Source organism: Tasmannia lanceolata, unplaced genomic scaffold (assembly GCF_043159265.1).
Source record: "Tasmannia lanceolata isolate RefF3 unplaced genomic scaffold, GAP_Taslan_0.1 ptg000008l, whole genome shotgun sequence".
Taxonomy (NCBI): domain Eukaryota; kingdom Viridiplantae; phylum Streptophyta; class Magnoliopsida; order Canellales; family Winteraceae; genus Tasmannia; species Tasmannia lanceolata.
This window is the reverse complement of record NW_027518685.1, coordinates 15,948,922-15,975,875: the sequence shown is the minus strand read 5'-3', so window position 1 is coordinate 15,975,875 and position 26,954 is coordinate 15,948,922. Positions and strand designations below refer to the sequence as shown.

At 38.8% G+C, this 26,954-nt stretch overlaps 2 protein-coding genes across 11 annotated transcripts; both read left to right on the top strand.

The window, feature by feature from the left end:
* Window positions 1-1,915: 1,915 nt before the first annotated feature.
* Window positions 1,916-14,329, top strand: LOC143884564 (uncharacterized). Of its 6 annotated transcripts, XR_013252982.1 has the most exons (7): window positions 1,916-2,103; window positions 8,264-10,002; window positions 10,235-10,260; window positions 11,612-12,643; window positions 13,608-13,654; window positions 13,922-14,077; window positions 14,193-14,329. XR_013252982.1 is itself a non-coding variant. In XM_077388204.1 (4 exons), exons 2-4 carry the CDS (start codon window positions 8,328-8,330, stop codon window positions 12,392-12,394), a joined length of 2,484 nt encoding a protein of 827 aa, XP_077244319.1. In that variant the 5' UTR covers window positions 1,916-2,103; window positions 8,264-8,327; the 3' UTR covers window positions 12,395-12,760. The 6 variants fall into 6 exon arrangements, 1 of the variants encoding a protein (XP_077244319.1); XR_013252981.1 differs by having other exon boundaries at window positions 13,922-14,329; XR_013252979.1 differs by lacking the exons at window positions 13,922-14,077; window positions 14,193-14,329 and adding an exon at window positions 3,736-3,781 and having other exon boundaries at window positions 13,608-13,883.
* A 2,283-nt stretch (window positions 14,330-16,612) lies between these two features.
* LOC143884565 (bacteriophage N4 adsorption B protein) lies at window positions 16,613-25,869 on the top strand. 5 transcript variants are annotated; one of them, XR_013252984.1, is made up of 5 exons: window positions 16,613-16,778; window positions 17,780-18,477; window positions 19,964-20,401; window positions 24,845-25,131; window positions 25,525-25,869. XR_013252984.1 is itself a non-coding variant. In XM_077388206.1 (4 exons), the coding sequence occupies exons 2-4, from the start codon at window positions 17,838-17,840 to the stop codon at window positions 25,036-25,038; spliced, it is 1,272 nt and encodes a 423-aa protein (XP_077244321.1). In that variant the 5' UTR covers window positions 16,613-16,778; window positions 17,780-17,837; the 3' UTR covers window positions 25,039-25,200. The 5 variants fall into 5 exon arrangements, 3 of the variants coding, with proteins under 3 accessions (XP_077244321.1, XP_077244322.1, XP_077244323.1); XR_013252983.1 differs by having other exon boundaries at window positions 25,456-25,869; XM_077388206.1 differs by lacking the exon at window positions 25,525-25,869 and having other exon boundaries at window positions 24,845-25,200.
* Window positions 25,870-26,954: the final 1,085 nt, after the last annotated feature.

Below are 26,954 nucleotides of genomic sequence, written 5' to 3'. Positions count from 1 at the left end.
GGTCCCATACCTAGGTATGCCCCACTCAAGATCGTAAAATTCTACCACCTAATGCAGGTGCTTAAGAGGGAAGAATAAGAAAATTACAACTCAAGAACACAACAAGAAAAGAAGAAGAAAATGGGAGCAAAGCTCAACCCAATTGATATTCCATCAATTACATAAGTTAATCAACATCCAAAATTCCCTCTCAAGATAGTTTCTAACTCTTTAAATAAAAGAAAACCAAAGCAAATTCGTTCAAGCTCCTCCACTAGCTAGCTTAGGGACTAAAATAACATTAATTGCATAGGAACTCACTAACTTTGACTGTTTTAGGAACCCACAGACACAGTCCACAAAAACTGTCATAACTTTTTACCATGTCGTCCAATTTTCAAGCACAAATGCTTGTTGGAAAGATCTCAAAGAGACCTACAACTTTCTAGTTTACCACTTTCCATAATTCTTCCATTTAGAAGCTCAAAAATCAGGTTCAAAACGGGCCAGCAACTTTAATGAGGGACTGCACCTTGGAACTTCACCAAAATCACTTAGGCATGACATGGCTACCATGTTGGCACTGCATCACCACCCTTCTGCATCTGTCGTCCTCAGCAGCCCACTTTGTAGCGGATTTTCAATCCATCATCTTGTCCAGGGTAGCTCCTTCCGCAGCTTTCATTTTGGCTTTTTACCAGGTATCCCTTTACCGGTAACTGTCTCCACAAGTTGACCCTCCCCTGACGAACACAGAACTTGATGGGTGTTATGATACCAAATGTTAGGTATCTAAACCTATAACAGCTACACTATTGGAACTGGAAAGCCCTCTAAATGTCACATAATAGGTTGGGTCCTACCCTATCCAGGCAGCCCCCTACTCAGGGATCTTAACAGCTACACTTGGATAATAAATTCCACCTTCCTCTCTCCCAAGAAAACAATAATAATAGAAATGGACTAAAAAAATAGAAGTAGGTGGCCGTGGTTGTTCTCTCCTGCCGAGAAATGGTTTTTTGCGAAACGGACAATTCCTTTTTGGGAAATGATATGGTCTCCTTTTCCTTCATCGAGCCAACCCCTGGTATTGTAAAAGCAGTCATAAATACACGCGTCAAGAAGATTTTGATTTCTCAAATTTGCCCATTTTGCATTGTGATTTGGATCGGATCAAATCCTTGGATTTCCAAATCAGCGACTGACAGTGAAAAAATAAGATTTCCAAATATGCTGTGGAAATAAGTAATTGGAAATCCACATATGTGCCAGTTTCCTTCACTCTCTTTGCTCCTCAACCTCTCCCTTCCAGTTGGAAGTACCTCCTTCCCCCCTCCCTCTCTCTCTCTCCGGAACATGAGCTGGCTGATCATTTCATTTTGTATTCAAAACTCAATTTCAAATCCAATTACAAAATACCAGTCATCCAAACGGACCCTAAAGGGGGCTGGCCCAGGGATAAAAAGGGGACAACTATATCAGTATTAGATTATATATGTTCGACAATCCCTTTTCCGAGAATTTATATGATGGGTGGCCGTGAAAACACGTGAAGTCTTGGAAAGCAGGTATGTCCCACTTTTTTTTTTATGATCCAAACCGTTCATCTGTTTGGGCACAACGTAGATAGGTTGTGCCCCAAAAATCATTTCCATAGGATGATCCTAACCCTCCGATCTGTAGAAGATTCCATAAATGGTTTTTGGAAATCTCCATATTCAGATCAGTTTAGATCGGAGGGTTAGGATCATCCTATGGAAATGATTTTTGGGGCACAACCTATCTACGTTGTGCCCAAGCAGATGAACGGTTTGGATCATAAAAAAAAGAAAGTGGGCCATACCTGTTTTCCAAGACTTCACGTGTTTTCACGGCCACCCATCATATAAATTCTCCCCTTTTTCCATCCAAAAATATCCTAACGCAAACTCTCTCTCTCTCTCTCTCTCTCTCTCTCTCTCTCTCTCTCTCTCAGATTACGTGGCCGAAGGGACCGCTTCAAAACCCTTCGCTTTCTCACCTCTTCTCATTCTCACCATTTTCATTTCTTTTAAAAAACCCCCAAATCCCTGTCCTCGAAACCCTTATGGTGGCTGCTTTCAGTCTTCAAGTTGGAAAATAGAGGTAGGAAGAAGAAAAGTCTACAGATCTCCATTACTGAGTTGAATAATCGCGTGGTTTTGAATTTCTTGTTGCTTTTTTATTTTTCTCCATTATAGAGCTTTTAATCCTGTGAAAAACCTCCATGTTTTAGTCTGGATCTGAATTGTACTGTTTTTTCTTATCCCTCATAGCTTTGGACAATGTTTTTATGCAATTCAACTGCGTATTCTTTGATCGTTGCTCCTTTTTTTCTTTTCTTTTTTGTCTTTCTCTCCGATCATTCAGCCATGGTTATGAGCTGGTTTTGTTTTCCTCTTTTCTTTTTTTCTTTTTTTTTCTCACACTGTTCTTGTCAGATTTGAAAAAAAAAAAGAGACCGGTAGATAGAATGTCCATCTTTAATGGCTGATTTTTTGTTGATTTTTAATTAGATTGTCAAATTCGGAATACATCAAAAGATTTTGGAGAATTGATGGTCAAATCTTTCTTAAAGCCTTTTAATTTTCTTCGTTTGTTTGATTTTGCTAGAAATCTCGTTTCTTGTCAGATCTGAAAAAAAAAAAGAGACCGGTAAGTAGAGTATACATCTTTTCTTGCTGATTTTTTGTTGATTTATTATTACACTGTCGGATTCGTAAAAGATCAAAAGATTTTGGAGAATTGATGGTCAAATCTTACTCAACGATTTTTAATTTTCTTTGTTTGTTTGATTTTGCTAGAAATCTCGGTTATAGTACTAGCTAGGTATCTGTCTTTTTTTGTCTCTCCATTTTTTTTACTTATTTCATTTTGTTTTCTATATTTTTTTTCTGATGATAATCATGATTATTTTGCTCAATTTCGCTAATTTTTGTGTCTGATTTAAATTAGTGATATTGGTGAACAAATTACCAAGGATATTTGATGAACAGAGTGGCAGCCTTTCCTATTCATTGGATTCTTCTGCAGTGTTGGTTCTACCACTGTTGTTTCTGTTTTCTTTCTCTCAGGTTTTCGTTCCCTATTATCGAAAGATCCAGGGAGACTTTAGAGCTGTTCGATCTTCTTCCTCCCTAGCTCCTATTTTTCATTGTACTATTCCCTCTTTGTTAGGTACCTTACCGATCCGCCAAAAGCTCCAGAGCTGATGGAACGCTTTAGGCAAGGCCCTTTAAACCTGTCCCATACCAGGATGGGTCCCACCCAGTCCCATACCTAGGAGGGCCCCACTCAGGACCGCAACATTCTTTTTCTATTTATTTGCTCCTCTGTATTTTGGGACCTTCTCTGTCTCCTTTTCAGTAATGAAATCATTTCACCATTAAAAAAAAATTATGGAAAAGATCCAGAGATTCTGATGAATATACCCTGATCTTCACTTATGTATGTTTGCATTTTTCTTCCTTTTTTTTTAAAGATTTTGATAAAGTTTTCTGAAGCTAGATTTCTATCTCTCCTTTATGCCTCTGTTTTGTATTGCCGGAATTCAAGACAGGGTAGTTGAGAACTTGAGATAGAAAATGTTGGAAATATGGATGAGCAGGGCACTGATCAATTATTTTGTTTTGGTGTTTAGAAGATTAATTTATTTTGCTTGGTGTAGTGCAAAAATGCCTGTTATAAATCTCTCTCTCTCTCTCTCTCTCTCTCTCTCTCTCTCTCTCTCTCTCTCAGATCACCAGCAACAGGACGAGGCCTGAGGCCTAGTTAGCCATCCCAGGTACGGATCTATTTCAACCGTAATCTTTTCCACCACATCTCCCCAGCTTCATACCCTGAGCCTATTAACTCAATTAGCCTGATATTTGTTAGATACCTTTCGGGTTGTAGTTAGATATTAGTCAGTAGACCTGATTTGTTTGGTAGATTTATATTGGGACCTGATTTCCTTGTTTAGTTGATTTCTTTTTTATTGGAACATATTATTGGAACTTTTACGTGGATGAGTTAAGTTCTATTGATAAATTAAATTTAAAGGTATGGATCTTTATGAAAATTCTGGCAGCTTTGATTATCATGTGCTGTTTATTTTGTACGGAATAGAGAGATTTCGCCTGCCCAAGTAATGACCTGTTACAAATAATGAGGAAACTAGTAGATTTAGGTAAGAAGCAACGTATAATAAACCAAATTTGATACCTGAATATTCTGTTTGATAACCCGCTACTAAGTACTCTTATGCTTCTGGTAAATCAAACGGTAATCTCTCACATTCTGTTAGGGAAAAAATTGTCAAAACTATAAGCCCTATGAGTTGACGCCAGAGATTTCATCCCCAAAACCCATAGATTTTTTTTTGATTGGATGGGTTAATTTCTTGATGAATCTTGAAATAAAAAAGAACTTTCTTATCAATTATTTCATTATCATGAATCCCATTCTATTGATTTGAATTTGAGAATATTTCTAAGCTTCAAACCCAGAAAATGATATGTGAAGCCTAGGTTTGCACCAAATCAGTATCAGAGCTCAGAGCTCTGATTTCTTCTAAGTTCTATAACCATACACCATCTATGTGTTCGATTCAATTCCTCTTAGAGTCTATTTTAGTCATTCTTGTCAGTTAGAAAGTGTATCTAGTTGTTCTTGTCAGTTGGAACGTCTTAGGTCGTAGGGTACACTCACATGTCAATTAGGTGTCACTTTCCATAATTTAGTGTCATCTTGGTCTCTGTTTAGGAGCCACAGTTGTTTCCAGAGTCCGTAGGATTGTCTTGCACATCGATTCCACATATCCAACCTATGGCTAATAGGGCCAATGCTCCCCATCATTGGCAAGTGTGACGCAGTCCAGTAGTAGATTCGAGTTCATTGTTACATTTATTTTATCAAAATCATTAGAAGGGTCAAGTTCATCTTTGTCCTTATTGTTAGGGGGATGTCTCATTTCATGCTAAGATATTCTTGAGTCATTTCTGGAAAACTATAAGGAGAAAAATGGGGCCACACTTCATTTCAATAGTGCATATCATCCCTGGCCGGATGAGCAGACAAGATGTTGTCGATCACAACCTCATAAATTTGTTGAGAGATGCTTAGTCGGCGAAAGATCTCATCAATGGGACTTTATTCCAGCCAGTTTACATATCATAGTTACTTTACCTGCTCTATTGATACCACTTGTGGCTACCCCATTCCACACCTTCTGGATCGTATCCCATGATCCTACCTTGGGAGACGTAGTACCGAGGTCAAGGACTTTGTTCAACACATCAAAGACGTACAACAAGAGGTGCTAAAGAGACTCCTATTGGGTAACATGAGGTATGAGGTGACTATTGATTAGTTTTGGAGAGACCATTTCTACAGCACGGGGGGCCTAGTGATGACATTTCTTCGATACGATCGATTCATGATTGGAGCCGTTCAATATCAATGCCTTGGAGATTTGACAAAGATTACCATCATCACCACGTTACCATCTAGAGCTTAAGATATGGACATTCAGACGACGGAGATGTGTCATGGATTTCACTAGATATACCTCGTTCATTTGCAAGGGCATTTTCTAGTAGGTTGTTTATTGGCGGATACAGTGCAACTACAACGACCTTGCAAGAATATGTTTCAGCATATGGCAGACTTCTACTCGATGTAGTCGAGTTCTTTCCACACGGGGAAACTGATGTGATCTGGCCTTCATCTTAGCCGTCAGATTTAATTTTTTTATGAAACTATTGGACATGTGTTAATTTCTCTTTTAGGTAATTTTTTTTGCCTAGATGTGGGGATGTCTACATCAGCCTATGGGCCCACCATACATTTTCCTCAATACCCATCTATTCCATTTAACACCATCTTTTATAACCTTTTAGCCTTGGCCCACTTACATTATTTCCAATTGGCTAAAGCTAAAACCGAACTTTTAAGTGGTTTGCTTAATTCCTAATTCCTACTGACCAGCCGTAAGGACCCGCCACTTAAACAAATCCCCGGCCCTCTAACATATAGATATTCACCAAAGCCCCAACTTGGAAAAAATGCAAAAGAGAACCCCCCTTAGTTGATTTTCCCTCCCTCTCCTCTCTTCTCGATTTCTCCACCGCTCTTTCTCTCTCTCATCTTCGTGTTCTTTCTTCCTTATCCTCTTTCTCCCACTGATCTTCTCCTCTCTCTACTAAGGCCCCTCTCTTCTTTTCCTATCTTTCTCCTATCTTTGTTTCATCAGTTTCTTTCCATCTCTATTTCAGCTCTCCACTTCCTTGCATTGTCCCTTCCCTTTCTTTCTCCTTTTTTCTTCTTTGTTCTTTCCTCTTGTTCTTTGTAGTCACATTTATCTTTACCTTCCTTTCCCCCTCCCCTTCTTTTACATCCCCCTTGGTTGTCTCTCTCTCTCTCTCTCTCTCTCTCTCTCTCTCTCTCTCTCTCTCTCTCTCTCTCTCTCTCTCGGTTGGGTTCATAAACCTCCACCAAAGACCACTTTTACTATTTCTAGTGGCTGAATGCTGAGCTAGAAATCTGATTTAAAAATATTTTTTTGAATGGCGCTCTGATTTAAAATATTGCAGGTCAACAGATTATTTAGCTATGTTTTATATGATATATCAGTTTCAAGAGATTTGGTTCAGTCAAATTCGGAAATTGAAATTTGAGTCTAGTTTTCAGCACTGATACCAACTAAATGACAAAATTCGTGGTTGTTCACTGGGAAACGTTTCTAGATATTCAAATAACTTATTTGTAAAACGCAGGAACTTTAGAAACTTTGAAAACTCAGTTAAGCTCATTATTCCTGAACATAGTCTTGGGGCAACTAGTATCTATCTGTTTGTGATAAGAGATCAAAGTTCAAAAACTAGGAACCCAAGTCAGAAGTTAGAACCTTAGACCCAATTAGGGTTTGAGTCTGAGTTGATCCCAAACTCAGTTGAGTGCTTGATCAAGGTTTTTTGTTTTTCCTCGTCTAAAAGGAAAGTTCTGCTATAGTCTATCTTTTTCAGGTATTTGGTTACCGTATAGAGTTTTGTTTGCTCATTTGAGTTTCTGATTATTCAATCAAGTTAGACCATATAAGAGTACTTCATACACTTAAAAAAAAAAGATTACTTGGTTATGCTGTCTTGATTTTAGGAAATCCAATTAGCTTCCTGAGCCAAACCTGCATCTTTAATATCATGAGGGGATATAACTAATTCTTTCAATTGTTTGATCGAGTTCTAAAAAACTATTGTTTCATTCTCAACTTTTAAATAAAACCCTTACTGAACTTTTAACTAAATCCCTTCCTTGATCGTTAGCTCTATCTGCCAAGTGAAGAACAGTTGACCCTGACAAACTTGTCCCTTAACCGGGCCGGCCTTGATAGATGCCAACCTTGGGAGGTTAAGCTTCTTTCTCTTCTGTTCCTGCTACTTGGGTGAATGTTGTTGCTTTCAAAATCAATTCCTAGCCATGTATAAATTCCTATCTGTGCCCAACATGCTTTGTCTTGATGATGTAAATAGTATTGAGTTTGCAATGATGTAAAGGAGAGAGAGAGAGAGAGAGAGAGAGAGAGAGAGAGAGAGAGAGAGAGAGAGAGAGAGAGAGGATTCAAACTATTTCATAATTCATCAAAATAGCTCAATATAGACCTCTACGAGTTGAATTTGAACACTAGTGAATAAAGACATAAGGAGTTAGATGCATGGGCCCCTTATCCCATTGGTCCCCAAGGTCAATTACCCTAAAGAACCAACTGTCGTGATGACCTATACCACGGGTGTTCGAGCAGTGACTCCATTGTGATGCATAAGAAAGAGGTCTCAAGGCGTACACAAAATGGTCAAACTATGTTGTCATCATCCTTAGCTAATAAAGGTTTGCCTCCTCCCAAATGACCATATGTCGAAGAATCTTTTATTGCATTTAGCATTTTTCTTTAATGAGAAATGGTCAATTACTCTGTTTATTTTCAGATAGGATGTACTTTATTCATATAGTTTATGCTAGCGAAGGAGAATTGCTGATTCCTCTATATAATGTTATCCGTTGTTGCTTCTTATAATGATCGGAAAACCTCTGCTTACATTTTTCTATGATCTGTAGAGATTAGTCTTTACTTTTTTATTTATTACAGAGATAAATATCGCTTATAGTGTTTGTTACATCTCCGTCTTCCTATATTTAAGATATTAAGAGAAGCATGTGGAGAGAGAGAGAGAGAGAGAGAGAGAGAGAGAGAGAGAGAGGAAAGCGCTAATCTTTTTTATTTTACTTGCAGACTAGGCATTACAATGTGATGGTATGACTCTGTACATCAGTATACTTGAACGTGCAACATTATCATGTCAGACCGTGTTTCTTCAGAACATATGTCTAGTAATGCAAAAGCTAGGGAATCTATGCATCCTTACCAATCACTGTGGATGTCACACTGGATGCGTGCAAGCTGTATTCCAGCCTCACGGGATCAGATGAAGGAAGGCCACAATACTATACAGGGACAAACAGCTGTTCAAATTTTGGAGTCTACGAAGCCCAAAAGATTAGGTGTAGATGAGGATCTGAGTCTTATTTCTGAGTACAAGAATACACGGAGACATGGGCAAGAGGGCTTAGTGGTATTATCTGATGTTCCCCAATCTGCTAGAGAAAAAGTGACTGGAGCCAGGAGAATCAAATTAACAAACGAGATGCCGATGATGAGCTTGAAAAATGCAATCTCTCTTGGTGCTGAAGCAGCACAATTAGATGCAATGTCTCTTTGCAGGTTGTCGGGATCTTCTGTAAATCCGGAGAATTTGACTACACCTTTCCCGTACTCAAGGAATACAATATCAGAACAGATTCCCATTCCGAATTTCAAATTCAGCCAAAAAGTGGAAAATATCTCGTCTCCAGTGACTGACATTTCCATATTCAACAAACATCCTTCCAGGTCCCGAATTGATGGAAAATCACAACACGGTGATACACACGTCAGAGAAAGTGAGACACATTTACCATCAACAGCATTTCCGTTACCTTCAGATGAAATAGGATTTCTGTCAAAAGAGTATCACTTCAAAGCAGGTGTAGGACAAAGTCAAGAGCAACAAATAGAGTCTTATAAGTCCCTTGAAAAGAATATGTTACCTGTTTCAAACCCTCTTCAGGGAAGCTCCAAAGGGTCAACTTTCAACTCTGTACCATATAGAATTAACACCAAAGGACCAAATATGAGGTCCTGTACATGCAGAGGAGAGGAAAATCTACTATCTAGCTCTGGGCTAGTATTCAAAGAACAATCTGCAGACGCTCGTGTTACTCACATGGAATGTGGACACTCTAACTATGGCAGCTATTCTACTTTTTTGGCTTCTGGTGCAAAAATGGATAACAGATTAAATGCTACAAGTACTCGATTTCCATGTGTAGGTCATAAGGATGGGATCCTGCAACTCAATAGTGATGCTTTAAAAGGTGATCCTCATTTTCCAATCCTTGTCGGTGAACAGGATGGAAGAATAAATGATTTCTCTATTACTCGGTTGCTCCCGCCGGACAGCAGCACTCCAAAGCTAACCCCATTAGAAAATTTAAATTGTGGACATCACTTACTAAATAAAATGCCAACATGCTCTCTTCATGATGTGGAAACATTGCGCATATGTACCACAGTGGATTCTGTGGAGGGAAGGCATGGAGGCCCTCCAAAGTTCGCAAAGACAACCCACCATCTGACAATTACAAATAAGACTGATGATATCTTGTCTCATGGAGAACCAATGATTAACGAGTCAACTGTGTCTACTGAGTACAAGGGAGATGTCTTCCATAGTATGTTTTCCCTTCCTCCCTTTTTAGGTTTCTATGGTGAGCAAGGAACAAGCTTTCAGCATCGAAGAAATTTGATTGATAGTGAAGAAAAGGAAGATAAATGCGTTAGTAGGGCTAGTTTTCTGCGCATACAGAATGAATCCTCAGCTGAGACTGATACTATGTCTATTGACGTCTATCAGTCAAGAAACTCACCTTCAGGTATACATATTTCATTTTCATATTCAACTACAATCTTTATATCCATGATTTAGTTAAAAGTTAAAACGTATTATGAGAAAATTAAATAGGGAAGCCCTTAGACATGTAAGCCTTTTCAGAAAAAGTAGAAATATTATGGTTTTGTGAAGAGTACTTGACCATTTCCATTTGCAAATGACTGAATGTGATGTGATGTGTACCTAATATCTGCTTTCTGATTCATGTTTTTCAGGTGGAACTCCTTCCCCATCACGTAAGGTATAGTACAGTTATCCTGGCTTTGTATTGGACTATCTTCTCTCTTTGCAATTTATGTGTTTGATTGCTGAAGCCCAGAAAGTTAAATATGATTTCCTTAGCTGCTCACTTCATGGATGCTGCATATCAGTGCCTTAAGCTTCTTCGTCTAGGTCTTTGCCTTGTGAGTTATATATTAAGACCCTGGACTTGTTTAGCCAAAAATTATGCCATAATATATGATCCGAGGAAAGTTATTTAGAACTAGTAATGTTTATAATTTGTTCTTTCTCTGATTGATGATGTGTCTCAATCAACTCAACTCAACTCAACTCAACCCAACTCAACCCAACAAAGCCTTTGTCCCAAACTAGTTGGGGTTGGCTAAATGAATCCTTTAGAAAAATTTCATGAAGAAGGTGAAAGGAATCTACCCGGCTCTAATCTTGGCTCTAGTTGGGTTCCTCTACGTGGATCATTTTCTTCCATTCTATCCTATCCAAGGTCATGTTCTCTGTTATGTTCCTAGCTATCAAGTCTTTCCTCATTGTTTCTACCCAAGTTGTTTTCGGTCTGCCCCTACCTCCTTTTACTCCATAAACTTGGCACGAGTCGCCTCTTCTCACTGGAGCTTCCAAAGGCCTACGTTGGATATGTCCATACCATCTTAAGCGGTGCTCTCTCATCTTCTCCTCAATTGGTGCCACCCCCATCTTAAGCGGTGCTCTCTCATCTTCTCCCCAATGTCTTCATTTTTAATTTTATCTAACCTTGTGTGGCCGCACATCCATCTAAGCATCCGCATCTCCGCTACACTCATCCTATGCGCATGTTGCTTCTTGGTGGCCCAACATTCTGAGCCATACAACATGGATGGCCTCACAACTGTATTATAAAACATTCCCTTCAACTTGGTAGGGATTTTATGGTTGCACAGAACTATTGAGGCAAGCTTCCACTTCAACCAACCTGCTCAATCAATATTATGAAAATTAAATTGCACAGTTAACATTCCAATTGTGTATTTATAATTGTACATACGGTATCTTGGCCCACTGGACATGGGAAAGGATATTTGTCTTATTGAGTTACCCTTCAGTCCATGACATAAGATATTTTGATAGTTTTGTAGAATGATGGAAACCATTGCCATTACCATCATTTTTGTGGTTTTATTCATAATCTGTGATCCTATGACTAAAATTTAATCACGAATCATTCTCCATGAGAAATCATATTGTAGGATATGACCGAAAGAACATAGGGTTTTGATGGTACTTGTTAAATATGTCAAGGGGCCATTACCAAACAATCCTATCATATTGAACCTCAACTGTAGAATGTCTACCATAATTAAGTCCATATCTTGCAGGATGTTTGGGTGAGCAAAAGGGCAGGGAATTCTCAGGCAGCCGTAGCTTCTTCAAGCAAAGAAATCAGAATCAGTAATGCCAAAACTGATTTACCTGATATAAATGAAGAGCCTCCTGTCAGTTTTGTTGGAGCTATCTCTGAAAACAACAAGGAGTTAAGCACATCTTTAACTGAGAGCCTTGATGTGGAACATCTCCTTTCTCATGTTGAGCAACCGGAGTGTTCAAATTATGGCCCTCGGAATGACAGCTCTATCAGTCTGGGTCCAGAGTCAAGCAGCAGATGGGTCAAGCGTCTCAGGTTAAATGCCTCGGATTCTTTTGCCCTAGGTACCAAGAGCTCGAAAGTTGGAGATGCAGCATCCAACAGAAAAGTGAATGAGTTGTTTAGCAGAATAATGAATTACAGTAAATTGAGCTCAGAACCCATGCTAGGTAAACATCTGGAAAAGGGAGCTCAGCAGTTAGATAAGACTGTGATGCTGTTAAAAAATAGTGACTCTTCTTCATCGGACTCTGTAAAGGACCGTCGAGATCTAAGTTTATCCCATTCATGGATCCGGAGATGGTGTCACAGTAAAGGAGTGGCTCCACAGGTGAGAGTGGCATCAGGGGTGGTGTGCGAGCCTGAAAGTTCGAAGGCAGCATTGGAAGAGCTTCAAAGGAAGCAATTCCCAAGCATTGCAGCAATGGCATTGATGGGGAAGGCGGTCAGAAATTTCCGGCCGTGTGAGTTCAGGTCAAGGGGGTCCTTTGTGGTTTGGAATACAGAGAGGTCTTGAAATCTCTTAGGTTCAAAGCTTAGGGATGAAAAGTTGAGTTCCACACAAACTTGCGGGCAGTTGAAGACAACTTGAAAAGAAACTGCAAATTACAGCGTTGCTGGAGATTGGTTTAGAGAGCGATTAGAGCCCCATGGAAGGGATTAGAACCCCTTGTAGGGTCATAAAAAAAAAACCCTTGTAGGTCTATCACTGACAAGAAAATCTGATGCCATGGTTGGAAGGTATAAAGGTTTGGATCCTGAGGTGGTAAGTGTTTTAACCTTTTAGTTTCTTGTTTTCAAATTCTTCTACAATTGCAAGGATTTCTGCATTTCCTTCTATCTCTGGGTAAATTTCGGGTTCAAACTCCTAAATTTCAAGACCCATCTCTGAGTTGTACAAAAATGATCTCTCTCGATATTTTCATTCTTTCTTCTCTTTCGTCTTGTTCATTTATTTATTTTTTAATTTTTTTTTTCAATTGACTGGTTCGCCCTTGTTAAAAAGCTAATAATGCAATATAATCATTCTAAATTCATGTAAATGGATATTATTTGAAAATCATTGTTGTTTGTAGTCATGGATGTTAATGCAACTGTGTCATATTTCAAAAGCTTTGTTTCCATGCATGACTTACCAGTCTATATGAGCTCATTAAGTTGGACCAATTGACAAGTGTACTGTGTGACAAGCATAGAACTCAAGTTTGACCCTGAAAGAGTGGAACAGGAACAGGGGAGCTTTGCTTTTGCTCGAGTCTGAGGCTCAGCTTCCTACCTCTAAATCTTAGTAAATTTGGGTTAATCTCAAGCCAACTATTCATGTTTTAAACTGTGATTCAAGTTGCGCTATTTGGGAAGCATAAATATTTGGTTTCCTTAATCAACTTACGTGTTTTTCTACAATTAAAACCTTCTCTAATGGCCAGAGTATTTCAAAGGATTCCATATGGGCGATGTTAATATTCCTTTATAGTGGTGTTAATGCAATATCTTTTTGTTTCGTTCATGTTCTGGCATTTATGATTTCTTTCCCAATTTTTTGGAATTCTAATTTTACCAGGACGTGCACCAAATAATATGAGTATGTGCGTCACATTTTCTGAAATAAATTGGATTCTGGCAATTATAGAAAGTAGGTTGAGGAACTTATATTGGAATATGTGGTCCTTGAAATCTGAATGGGTGGGTACTGTTGACATTGATTTTCTTTTTCCTGCTTGAATTTGTAGATTTCTGTTGATTGGAATCAAGTGGATCCTTTGGGCCTCTTTACAAGGTATGCTTACCATCATAGACTGCGTTAGTGTCTGATAATTTTTTTTTTTACGCCATAGGTTTTGTTATTGGATCTTTTCAGAGCCAATTTGATGTAACATGGAATTTTCTTGTCCATGCAAAGTTGTTCTCCTTTGGAGGTGCTTTTTTAGTATGTGAGATCATTATCATGTGATTGTCATGTTTGTTGGTGTCTTTTAATAGAATCTATGATCCCCTTGCCATGTAAAGCTTTTTAGAACTCTGAACTAAGTAGCTGTTGACGCAGGTTAATTTAGTTTCCTAAACTGTTCAAGCCTGTTAAAAAAAATCTGAACTACAACTGATGAAAGAGACTCCTAGATGCATATCTTGCATCCTTGAACTGATAACTGTCTTTTGGCTTGAACTGATTGATCCTATGCAACAAATTCTGAAGGACTATGTAAGTGGATTGCACGATTAGCAATTTCTTTTGAGATTGTTATGGACTATGTGGGATGCATCATTCACAATTTCTTTTTGAGCTTGTTACGATAACAACTTGGCGTAATTTGTAGGGACTGTATGTGGGATGCACCATTAGCATCTGATGCAGAAAAAAATCACAGACCAATTTCACAAGAGGAACAAATAGTGAAGAACAGCAGCGCCCAAATAATCACCATCTTTCAAAAAAAAAAAAAAAAAAAACAAATCACCATCTTTCATTTGTCCTCTTCCAGTTTAGAGATGGCAATGCCCTTCTCCTGTTTCATTACCAATTTAGAGATGAAGTGATCTTAAGGTTGTTTTCATAGAAATTTGTTTTCATTACCAATTTCAAGTAGTCACTACAAAAGCGGTACATCTTATACAAGAAGGGTAGTTAAAAATTTAGGTGGTAATTTATTTTTATGCCAACAAAGCTTGTTCAGGGCTTTTAATCGGGGTAAAAATTTTATGCTCTGTTTGGATGCCGGGTTTTTTTTTTGCCTGGGATTTATGTGGGTAAAGGTAGGAGACAAAAGAGGGGACAAGCATTAATTAGAGAAAGATATTATGATGAGTGGAGAGAGAGGGTAGAGAGAGAAAGAGAGAATACCATTTTCAAGAGAAGATTTTGCTGATGTCAGCAAGAAAAAGCTGATGTGACCACTTAAACTTTATCTGTTGGAACTCATTTTTAACGTAGCAACTAATTTTAGGCTATTTTTCTATTATTTGGAAATGTTATTAGCATTACTGAATTTTGATGATCGCACTCCTCACTTTGGATGATCCAAACCGTCCATTAGATGGCAACAGCCTAATAGGTTGTGCCCCAAATACTATTTACATAGGTTGATCCCGACACTCCGATCTAAAGAGGGAGGGTTAGGATCATCCCTCTAACATTCAGATCGGTGGGTTAGGATCAACCCGTGGAAATGATTTTTGGGGCACAACCTATTTAGGCTGTGGCCCATCTAATGGACGGTTTGGATCATCATATGGTGTGGGCCATACCGTACTTTTAATAAAGTGAGGAGTTAGAATCATCAAAATACCGTAGCGTTGATAACATTTCCCAAGAATAAATAACCACTTTTTCCAACAAAAACATGACTGGTATTTTTAATTTTTTTTTAAAATTAAAGTGCTTAAAAAACAATGCCAATAATAGATTACCAAATTAATGAGACTTAAGTAATGCGTGGATGTGTGGAGTCCAATATTTTTCAAAACATTGTGGGGCCAGCTTCGTACGATGACGGCCACAACCTAAATAGGTTGGTACCTTGCATATCATCTCCAAATCGTACGAGGTGGCCCCACTGTACTTATTGGTCATCAGGTGATCATAAGCACCCACTTATCGTGTGCACGTAGGATAAATCCTCCAAATCAATATCCATGAGAATTTTTATGGTGGATGGACGTGTGGCCAAAAAAAATACGGAGGGCACACATGGCTTGGGACATAAAACCATTCATTTGTTGGGCTTTGGTAGGGCTGCAACAGGGTCGGGTTTGGTTGGGGTTTTCAAAACCCTAACCCAACCTTGGATCCCATGATCTCGGCCTTGACCCACCCTGACCCCGAGTCAGGGCCGAAAAACCTCAACCCATTGCCCGCCCTACAGGGTTCAGTGCGGTCCTGGCCCACCCTGATTGGCCCTGATTGACCCTAGCGTAAATACATATTAAGAGTGCCAAAAATAAAGCAATCACATATCATATAGAACAAAATAATCAATAAACAGAGAAAGGGAACAAAATAAGACAATATGAATTCAACAACATTACGGGCAGCAGAGACAATTAATAATAATAATAATCTAAAGAAACATCAATCCAACATAATAGAAAACATTAGCAAAAGAAACATGCACAGATGGTTCAATCTTATAATAGAAAACTTAGGATCAGGCCGGGTCAGGGTACCTGAGGCGTTAACCCAGAACCCGACCCAACCTGAGTCAGGGTCTAAAAAAATAAACCCTGACCTGCTCTCAGGGTTGGAACATCCAGCCCTGACACCCTGCTCGAGCTCAAGACGAGTCAGTGTGGGTTAGGACTGACATGGCCAAACTTGCACCCCCTAGGGTTTGGCATAGACAGGACGTGGCCATAAAATCTTCTCCATAGGATGATCCCATCGAGGCAGAATTTGTTTCTTTTGGGTCACGGCCTATCTACATCGAGGTCCAACAAATGAATGTGTTTGATCACCCAAACAATGTATACCACATAGTAATATTCGGCCGCACGCGCATGAATGATCGTCCACCGTATAAATTCTCGTGCCAGAATCATTTTTGTTTTAACTCATGCATACTCTCACTTTCACACATCAAAATCAGACGGGCTTGGTTTGCCACCTGGCACTTGGATTTTGATCCAGTCAAAACACTGACGAGATCAAAATCCAAGAACAGGTGATTTGCCACCTAGCCTTTGAGATTTTGACGGTCGGGCGCCATATAAAAACTCTTTTTTGTTTTCGAGTCCTAAAAGGCGGTTAAATAAAGGCACGACCATTGCCGGTTATTATTTTTGCCGTTTTTTTAATTCCGGTCAGAAGACAAAAAACGTGAAAGAAAAAAGGATAAGAAAAAGAGTGTTTTTTTTCCCCAAAGCCCCAAAGAGAATCAGGTGGAGGCTTTCAAAGACCTCTTTTTCAGGTAAAAAAAAAAATCTCTGAAATTTCCTCTTTTTCTTCTTGTGTTTAGAATTTCCATTTTAAATGCGATGATAAAGTTCTAAGATTGATTGTACTTTGAAGAACAGAAAAGCAAATCCAATCGTCCTCAGCTTCGCAAAAAGCTTCTGATTTTAGTAGGTTTGGTATTTGATTGGTTGATTAGATTTTTAGGGTTTCATCTTTTCTATTGTCGATCTCTCGTCGTTTTAGGGTTTTACTGTTTTGAAAGCATCTCTGTAACAAATACCTAGGTCTTTGATTTTCGTGGTTTTGGGGCTACGGATGCATTTTTTTTTTATCTGTTAGGGTTTTGATTTGATGATGATGCAAAAAGATTAGGTTTATGTTAGGGTTTGGGATTTGATTGAGCGCTATGTAGGGGATTGAAATTAGGTTTTCAGTTTTGATTGGAGAACGTATTTATAAGCTTATATTACAGATTAGTTCATTTGTGCGCATCACACGAGACCTATGGTTGGAGTCTTGGGGTTCTGGTGTTCCAAATGGAATTTAATCAGCTAGGTTTCTTATTTCACATTGTGAAAGAATTGAAAAAATATAGAAGATATTGTTATGTTAGGCTTTGATTTGGAGATTTAGGATTGTATTGAGCTATAGATGTTTGGATTTGTGGTTACATTTTCAATTTTGGATTTTGTTCTGGGAATTGGGAATTGGGAATTGAGATCAGGTTTGCTTGAGTCTTCTCTGTAATATCTTGGAAGGTTTTGATGCTCGAGAGATTCAAATGGGTTTTCCAACAGCCAAGGTTTTTATTTGATTATACAAAAGGGAAAAAAATGGAAATATTTTTGGTGTAATTGTGCTAGAGCTCTCTGGCTTAAGGGTTCATATTTGATTATGTTGTGTCAGTTAGGATTTTGGGAATATAGTTTACATTGGATATCTCATCTGTATACATAAAACTTCAAATCGATCTTTTCGGTTCTTCTTATACAATCTTGGGTGTTTCGCTTTCAGGGTTCTGGTGCTCAATGGTTCTTCCTTACGCTTGATTTTCAAAAGATGATGCAATAGTATGCCAACATTTACAGCAATTGCACTCGATGGCCTACTGGAACCCGGGGCTAAAAAATCTACTGCGAAACCCCCTCCCTCGAAGTTGGAGAGGAGAAATCAGTCAACGGATAATAAACCTTACCGATCCTATGCTTCACCAACACTCTACACGACTCCCAAGACGACACCACTACCAGATTCCCCATCTTCATTCCCTCCGTCGCCATACATTGTCAATCATAAGCGCCGCGGGCCCCGTCTCCTGGAAAGCTGTTCCCAGAATGATGTTGCTGAATGCCGACAACCTAATGTGGATGAAAATATTGATAAGAATGGAGCGGAGCGAGAAAAGGTTTCAAATTTATCCGTCGATGTTTCTTGTATTGGAACAGTTTCTGCTCCTCGTGAAAAAGTGTTGGCCAATGGTTTCCATGATAGGAATCCCAAAGAAAATAAATCAGGTGGCGGGTTGGTTGGGGCTGATGACTCTGCGAAGTCATTAGCTATAGATTCTGAGAAAGACTGCGAATGCGAAGATTTTTTTGATCCTCAGGATTCAGTCAGTGTTGCCAGCAATACTGAAACAGAGGATAATAATGGAATTGAGTGTTCAGGGAAGAACAATATGCTTCTTGCGGAGTACTTTGATGCCTATGAAGGTAGAATTATTCTTAATGTTCTATATGCCCTCTTCTTTCTACATGTTATTTTGCTATATCTTACTGATTTATGTTGTCTCATATAAACTGCTTGTAGCTGTTAATATTTGAAATGTCAGAACTAATCACTACGGTAATCACTAACAGCAGTATCAACTGAACTATTTATATGCATAGAAAATAGTCAATAGGACATTGTAGTATTGTACTGTAAAGTGCAGACCTGATGTTTGCACGCTATAAATTCAGTTTCATGTGACATATGCATCCGCATATGTATGTATGCGTTATTATACATGTCCATGGAACTAGCCGACTCGACTTGACTCGATTAAGACTCGGGTCAAGTTTAAGAGGGTAACTCATCTTCACAAAACCTTAGAAGCATGACTCGATTAAAGATTCGGGTTAATTTTAAGTGGGTAACTCATCTTCAGAGAACCTCAGAAGAATATAATTAGGTACACCAAGAATTTGATCAAGTACACAAGTAATTAAATTTTATCTTGATACAACATAAGCGTTTGACTGAAGAACCTGATTGAGTACTTGGTGGACTGTATTTCAAGCCAACTTGGGTTCAGGCCTTAGAAGCACGAAGCAGGTACGGGGGTGGTGTCGGAAAAGCATGGGGTTTAGAAGAGTAAGTTTGTGAGTGCCATGAGAGCATGTATGTAATATTTTATTTATATATCTTTCAAAATTCAAGTACATCTAAAAACAGTAATTTCTAATCATCTTCACATATATATAACCATCATCATTTCCGTGTCCTCTTTCCTCGTGCTTTCTAACAATGCCTTTGTGCTTGCTCCGAAGAGTTGGAGAGGAGTTTGATGCAAGGAAGTTGGTGATGGTGGGAGTGATGAAGTAATAGGAGCATGTTGGGAGCTTTCGTCTCTTCGGGGTTGTGCTTCCCGAAGCTCCTTCCTAAGGAGCGCCAACTCAAGGTTCCGGGGCGGGAGCGACACCCATGAGGGAAGATTCCTGCTTCTAAGGTTCAGGCTCTCACTGATTTTTTTGAAGTTTTTGAACATTTATAGGATAATTTAAAATCCGAAGTCAACATTATTATGTATATATTTTTTATTTAATCTGACAAAGAGGAAACTTTTGGTGAATTGTTGGTTAATGATTAATGCCAACGGTTCTATTGTTACCACATGCAGCTTCTACTGTGCAAGTTCCTATAATACTCGGTTCTTAAACATTCATCCAATTATCAATCATGCATTTAAATTTGCATTTCTATAATCCATAACTTTTTTTGGAAGCATGGCTTATGAATGTTTTGAAGTGCATTTTTTTAATGGTGTTTTGACACCGAGCACTGGCTAATAGAGCTATGGGCTCCCACCTCTCCCCCTCCCAAAGTGACCTTTTCTGACATCTTTGGAGTTGGACAATAATACAATCTAGACAACATTATAATGGACTTCCATCTTTTAGTTACTGAGTAGGCTTACTTGATTTTTACTTTATGTAGAACTGTCTGCTGAGGGTACCCCACATTCTTCTCTTCGAGATGTTGAAGCTGAACTACGTGAGATAAGAGTGAATTTCTTGATGGAGATCGAGAGACGAAAGCAAGTGGAAGAAGCTTTCGATAAAATACAGAACCAGTGGCAGAGGATTGGCCAACAGTTATCACTCGTCGGCTTGACACTTCCTCCTGCTTCAACCATCACTGCAGAGAAGGATGAAGAGTTTGATGTTGATCCTGCAGAAGAGCTACACCGGCAAGTTGTTCTTGCGCGGGTTGTTGCCAATTCTATTGGGAGGGGTTGTGCGAAGGCTGAGGTGGAGCTAGAGATGGAGTCTCAGATTGAGTCAAAGAACAATGAGATCACTCGATTGTGGGACCGGCTACACTATTATGAAGTTGTGAATCGTGAGATGTCTCAGAGAAACCAAGAGGCTGTTGGTGAGTTTTATATACTTCTTTTTCTTTGATAAATTTATTTTACCTAAACAGGGTAAAAGATGGCTTTAATCGGTATTACTGTTTTTTTCTATCCCTGCTATCATGATCCTTTGCTTTGATTAATTGCTATTAGTCATCCTTTTCTTCATTGTAGAAAATTACATAATAAACTTTGGACGTGAGAGACTTGTTTGTATCAGACATGTCGACCTCACGAAACACACACAGCATTCTCCAGTCCTCTACGGTTTGATGATAGTATTGAATTACATACTATATAAATGCTAGGGCATTTGATGATGAAGTTTAGAAAGATGTATCCAGAACCCATATCAGTAAAGTAATTAATGGTTTTCTGGTGAAATGCTAGTTGGAAGCGCCCAAGGACCTAAGCTTTGAGGCCCGGGTCTGGTTGGTGGATGCAGTAGGAGCATGTCAGGGTACAAGTGGGTTGGGTTGTGGTCTGTACAAACCCAACCTGACCTGAAAGTTGGCTAACCCGACCCGGCCTACCTGATCAGCCTGACCATTAAATGGGCTAGCCCATTTTTTGGTTGCACATGGTTTCATCTTTCATGCTTTGCATGTTTTTTTTTTTAATATGATTTATTGATAATATTGATATTTTTACTTTTATGATAGTGCGTAATTCTTAGAAGCTGTTCAAAAAAATGATAGTGCTTAATTATATGAATTGATAATGCTGGTGCCATTCAAAGAAATAAATAAAAATGAATTGATAATGTTGGAATCAGATACAGCTGTTGACTTGTTGTGGAAGACAAGATGACTGTAATTAGAATTAGATAGCTTATGCCCTTACCGTAAAATAAAATGAATCAACATTATCTGGATAAGATCCTCCGATGGTGCCATCATGCCATTTGATTTGGTTTACTGGCATTACATACTAGATCTGACCAGATGTCAGAGGTTCAGAGCATTGTCAAAACTCATGGGAGTAGGAAAGTTTGTGATTCTTCAGGAGTTAGGGTTACAACATTATGGGAGGATGAAAATGGCGTACATGGAAAAAAGTTCATATGTTATAATATATTCTATGTGTGATAAATGATACGTATTATATTGTACTTTATGTAGGGAATTGATATCTTGCAAATGTTGCTCTTCCTTTTCATTATGTTGCTGCTCCTCAGCTTTGATATTTTCTACTCGGCCATCCATTTGTAGTTTGAAGTTGGCACTTCTTGGTATTGAGTATCTTTTTACTTTATATTGTGGAGCTTATCAGCTAGTCAAGCATTATAAAGTTCTTTTTATTGTAGAGGTTATAAAAGGAAGTTTGTTCCTTTCCAATTACTCATTATGAAATTTGTCATCTAGCTAGAGGTCAGAGTTCACTGGGTCATAGGGTTTTGTTGTTTTCAATTGTGGGTGATTACTCTCGTATGACTTGATTATATTTAATGAAAGAAAAGTCCCATGTTTTGTTTATTTTCAAGTGTTTAATAAAGAAGTTCACACCCAATTTGGCAAATTTGCCTTTACCTTCATAATTCTCCTCTGTAGATCTGTAGAAAACAAAGATCACAACACAAAGCTTTGATACCACCTGTTGAGACCAAAGATTAAAGCAAGAAGAAAACACAAATCGCACGAGAGAGAGAGAGAGAGAGAGAGAGAGAGAGAGAGAGAGAGAGAGAGAGAGAGAGAGAGCTCTTTTTAATATTCTTATTCCAAAGCAATAGTAACCGTACACCACATTTCTCCACTTCACGGTTTTCTCTTCTGCACTCCATTTCTCTCTACCTTTTACATTATGGCCTTGCCTTTTTGTATGACAGAAACAATGAAAAAATCCTATTCTAATTAAAACTCTATTCTAACTCAAACTCTTAACAAAAATTAGAAACTTCCTAATTACCAAACTCATCACGTCTCCTCTTTCCAACTTTACAAAAAAATAAAAAAATCAATCACAATACTAACTAAACTCAATTACATACGGTTTTTAACTCTACTTTATAATTCCAACCACCTTCTAAAAACTAAATAGAACACAAAGGAGACCTTGTCAGTAGATCCTTATGTCTCTCAAAGGACTGGCAATGTGTAGTAAAAGGCAAGCCGCGTATGGATTGATCCCGGATTCTGTTCCTTTTTCTTGGTCTTCTATCTCACAATTTTCACTTCTTGAGTCTGTCTTTCTTTCATAACGTTGTTACTTTTAAGCCGCCCTTTCACCTGAGGCTTTTGGACAAGACTACTTAATCCATTTGAGAAACTTCTTTAGGAAAGATCCATGTTGGCCCGCACCGGCACGCGTTGGCCTGTGCGCCCACCCGCATCAGTCCGGCCCCTCCGACGCCGTGGATAGTCGGCGATGACTCTCAACAACCTCATTGTCCTATTTCCTAAAAGTTTGTTGTTTCCCATTTCTCATAGTCCATCTAATGTGTTTGGTTGCATCTGTTTTATCCATATAAGAGTTAAAGCACAGATAAGTTAGATCGCCGTGCAGCTTCTGGAGTTACTATTGTACTCTGAAAGGTACCCTGCTATAGTCCCATTTCAAAGGAAAATGTTTTTGCTGATTTTACCTTTTTTAAGACAATTCCTATTTTTCAAATACAAATGTGGACTTACCTGAACTTTTTCCCAATAGATGTGAAGAAAATTTAGTAGAGGTAGTTCCTTCTTGGGTGAAGTCAAAATCTCCAATAGATGTCAAAATCTCCCTATTTTGTTCACCAAAGCTATTGCTCTGGTTATCTCTTGGGTGAAGTCCCTTCCACTTTTTAGATTCACTTCGGCTTTTGATTTATGGGAGGGATGGCAGGAGGTGTGCACTAGTATGGAGAGGAGGGGTTCAATTGCTCAAGCATGGGAACCTCCACAAGAGGGTTGATTAATGCGTTACCTATTTAAAAAAAAGAAGAAGGGTTGATTAAACTTAATTTTGATGGCTCTAGTATGGGTAATACGGGGCCGGCCGAAATTGGGGTGTATTGTGGGACACTCTAGTAGTGAGACCATATGGGCTTTCTTGGGCCCGATTGGATCGGCAGACACTAGCGAAGCGGAAGTAAGGGCAGTTATCAATGCATAAAATGTTCAAGGAATGAGCTCTTGGATATGACGATTGTGGAAGGTGATTCGATGAACTTCATTAGGTAGTTGAAAGGCATGATTGTTCCTCGATGGCGCTTTGCTCAGCTTTTTGATGAGATCCAAGACAAAAATGGGGATTCTTCTATTACATTTAAGCATGTTTGGAGGTCGGCTAATAGTGTGGCAGATTGCCTCGCTCGTCAAGGAGTGGAGCGGGCAAATTTGGAATTATTTGATTTCCTTCCCCCATAATTTTTTTTTCTCTTTTTCTTGTATTTCTCTCCTTTTATCTTTGGAGTTCGACCATCTCGGTCTTTTTTAATGAAAGCTTCACCATTAAAAAAAAAGGTTGTTTCTTCTTCTACTCCTCTTCTACTTCATGTTGTGGCACCCTTATTAGAAATTGTTATATCCCAATGTTTCAAATTATGGATGTGGGCCAAAATGCAGCCAAAGCAAATTCAACTTGGCATGGTGTGATTGAGTACTCGGTTGATGCAGTCATAACTTGGGGAAGTCAGAAGAGTTTTAATTGAATTTGTGGGGCAAAATACAGAATCTGACAAGAACTCGGCTAAGGTAAAAGGAAGTCAGCTCGGTCAAGTCAACGATGGTACGGGAGAGTTTTGAAACTATGGTATCTATCTGAACTACACGCGGGCTCATATAATTAATTGTAGATGGGTTGATATGGTTAAATGTCTTCTTGATAGAACTATTGCGAGATTTATCGCACAATTGGTTGCTAAGGCCCTCTTCGTTTAAGATTATGACAACCGATTGTGAGTGTCAACCCGATTGTTGGATTCAAATTTAAGGCCCTGTTCGTTTGAGATTGTGACAATCGATTGTTAGCCCCAAACATATTGTCGGACTCAAATTTAAATGTAATTTTGAGTCTGAAAATAGGTTTTGGGCTCACAATTGGTTGTCACAATCTGAAACAAACAGGCCCTAAACATAATTTCGAGTCCATTAATCAGTTTGGAACTCACAATCAGTTGTCATAATCTTAAACGAACAGGGCCTAAATGTTAGACTTAGAACTTTGGCATTGATTACTCAGAGATCTTTGCTCATGTTGCAAAGCTTAAGTCAGTCAGAGTGATCATCGAGTGTTTATTTCTATTGCAGTTGGATATAAATATTGCCTTTCTTCTTGGCGACTAATTAGAAGAAATTTAAATGGAGAAACCTCTAGGGTATGTTGAGCTAGGTAAGGTTGTATGTTGAAAAATGATGTATATGATTGTAACTGTCTCATCATGCTTAGTGTGATAATTTTAGCTCTATTATTACCAAGTATAATTTTAGCTCTGTTATTTACCAAGCTTGTTCCCTCCTTTTGATGAGTTCAATTTGTGTTCTCAGAGATGGCTAGGCGTCAGAGGCGTAGAAGGAAAAGAAGGCAGAGGTTGGTTTGGAGTTCAGTAGGCCTTGCAATTACACTTGGCTCCGCAGCCATTGCATGGTCTTATCTACCCAGTTTAAGGGGTTCATCTATCACCAGCCCTTCCGATGCTCCTGGTGGCGATGGCGATTCCGCCAACCATGAACATGTCTAGTAACTTGCAACAGAATGGAAAGGAAGAAATAAAAAAAACTGTTGGGAGTTTGATTGGACAGGGTGCTTTGTACCCCCCAATCTGATGTTGCAGGTTCAATCTCAACTTACCGAAAAATTTCTGTTCCAAGTTTATAATAAAAGCTTGCATGTTTATAATAAATTTATCTTGCTTAGCTCCTTTTATTGATTATTTTTACCCTATGTCATACAAATAATTCATGGCAGGCTCTAAGAGCTGCTAACTGTCAATTCTTTTATAAGATTGGTAGGATTGCTTCCCTTACCGGCAATCTTCTTTGCAGGGCTAACTCATACTGGTTCCTTGTATTTAGAATTTATAATATGCTGGTTTGCTAGGTCGGTCGAATCAGATGCATACAATGGTTTACAGTTCATGATCATGTGTTTGTTTCAGTTCAGCTATATTTGTACACTGCAACCTTATTTGTATTCCAGCTTGACGTTCCATTGGGCTGTCTCGTAGTTCAATCGGATGAAGATCTGTGTTGCAGATCTGGGCATTGTGGTTTAATCCCAACTTGCCAACCAGTTAGAGAGAATAAAATCCCTGCTATGGAGGTGCAAGATCAGAGAGGGAATTTTGCTCATCTTTGATTTTAAGTACGCGATACAGAATGAAATCATGGCATTTGATGTCAATATTGCCCAGGGGAGGAGGCAAGGGAATATGGAATAACCAGTTTGCCCAAAATTTTGCAATTTTACCATCCGAGATGTATTTTGCATAGCTTATCATTTTATAAAGATTTACTTAATTTTGTGTGTATTCTAATCAAATGAAAATTCGAAAGAACCCTCTCTTAGGCCCTGTTTGTTTTGGATTTTGAGTACCAGATTGTGAGTCCGAAACTGATTCATGGACTCAAATTTATGTTTAGGTCCTGTTTGTTTTGGATTTTGAGAACTAATTGTCATCCAAAACTTATTAATGGACTCAAAATTAGCTTCAAATTTGACTCAAATTTGACTCCAATAATCAGTTTTGGACTATCCGTTATTTTCATTTCGCTCAAGGAGGCCATACTCTCGTAGCATCACTCATCACTATGGTTGTGTCAATGGTTTTGCATAGGGCTGCAACTCGGGTCGGGTTTTGAAGAACCCAACCCTACCCGAGAAATATCTCGGCTCGGCTTGGGTTTTTTTTTTTCCGGAAAACCCACTATTCCCAAACCCGGCCCTACCCATGATAAATCTCGGGTCGGGTTTTTTACGTTGGCGCAATTGTTTTAAGGAAAACTCTTGTTTAGCAAGCCAACTCAACTCATAGGAGTAGAAAAACTAAAGCATGACAAACTCTTTAGTGCATTAACTAATAACTAGTCCAAAGAGAATAAATTGATGCATTATACAAAATGAAAATGATTATACTCGTATGATCATAAACAACAAACTAGTTAGTGCATTAACTATTTAGTTGAAACTTGAAACCTTAGAGCTAAAGGGGGAACCGAACACAAGATGGAAAGAGTCCCTGTGATTGTGTGCGTGCGTGAGTTTTACTTTTAAGTTTTCACTTTTAAAGTAACAAAGTTTTAGAAAAAAAATACACTATAACTTATGTAACTCGGGTCGGGTCGGCCCCTTCAAACGCGGCTCAACCCGAGATTCATGCGGGCTTTTGGATCGTAGACCTGGCTTGACCCGAAACCCGAGAAACATGAACCCAACCCAAGCTATTTTCAGGTCGGGTCGATGCGGGTTGGGTCAAACCCGACCCAAGTTGCAGCCCTAGTTTTGCACAAACAAAGCAAATTGGCCAGAGCCACCCTCAGTTCCTCACTCTTGTCTCTTGCTCTGAAAACTTCTATACCGCGAAGAGTAACAGAATCTCCCTGAATACTGCAAAATCCCCTCCACTGAAGCCGAGAGAAATGCTCATCGAGGGCTTCA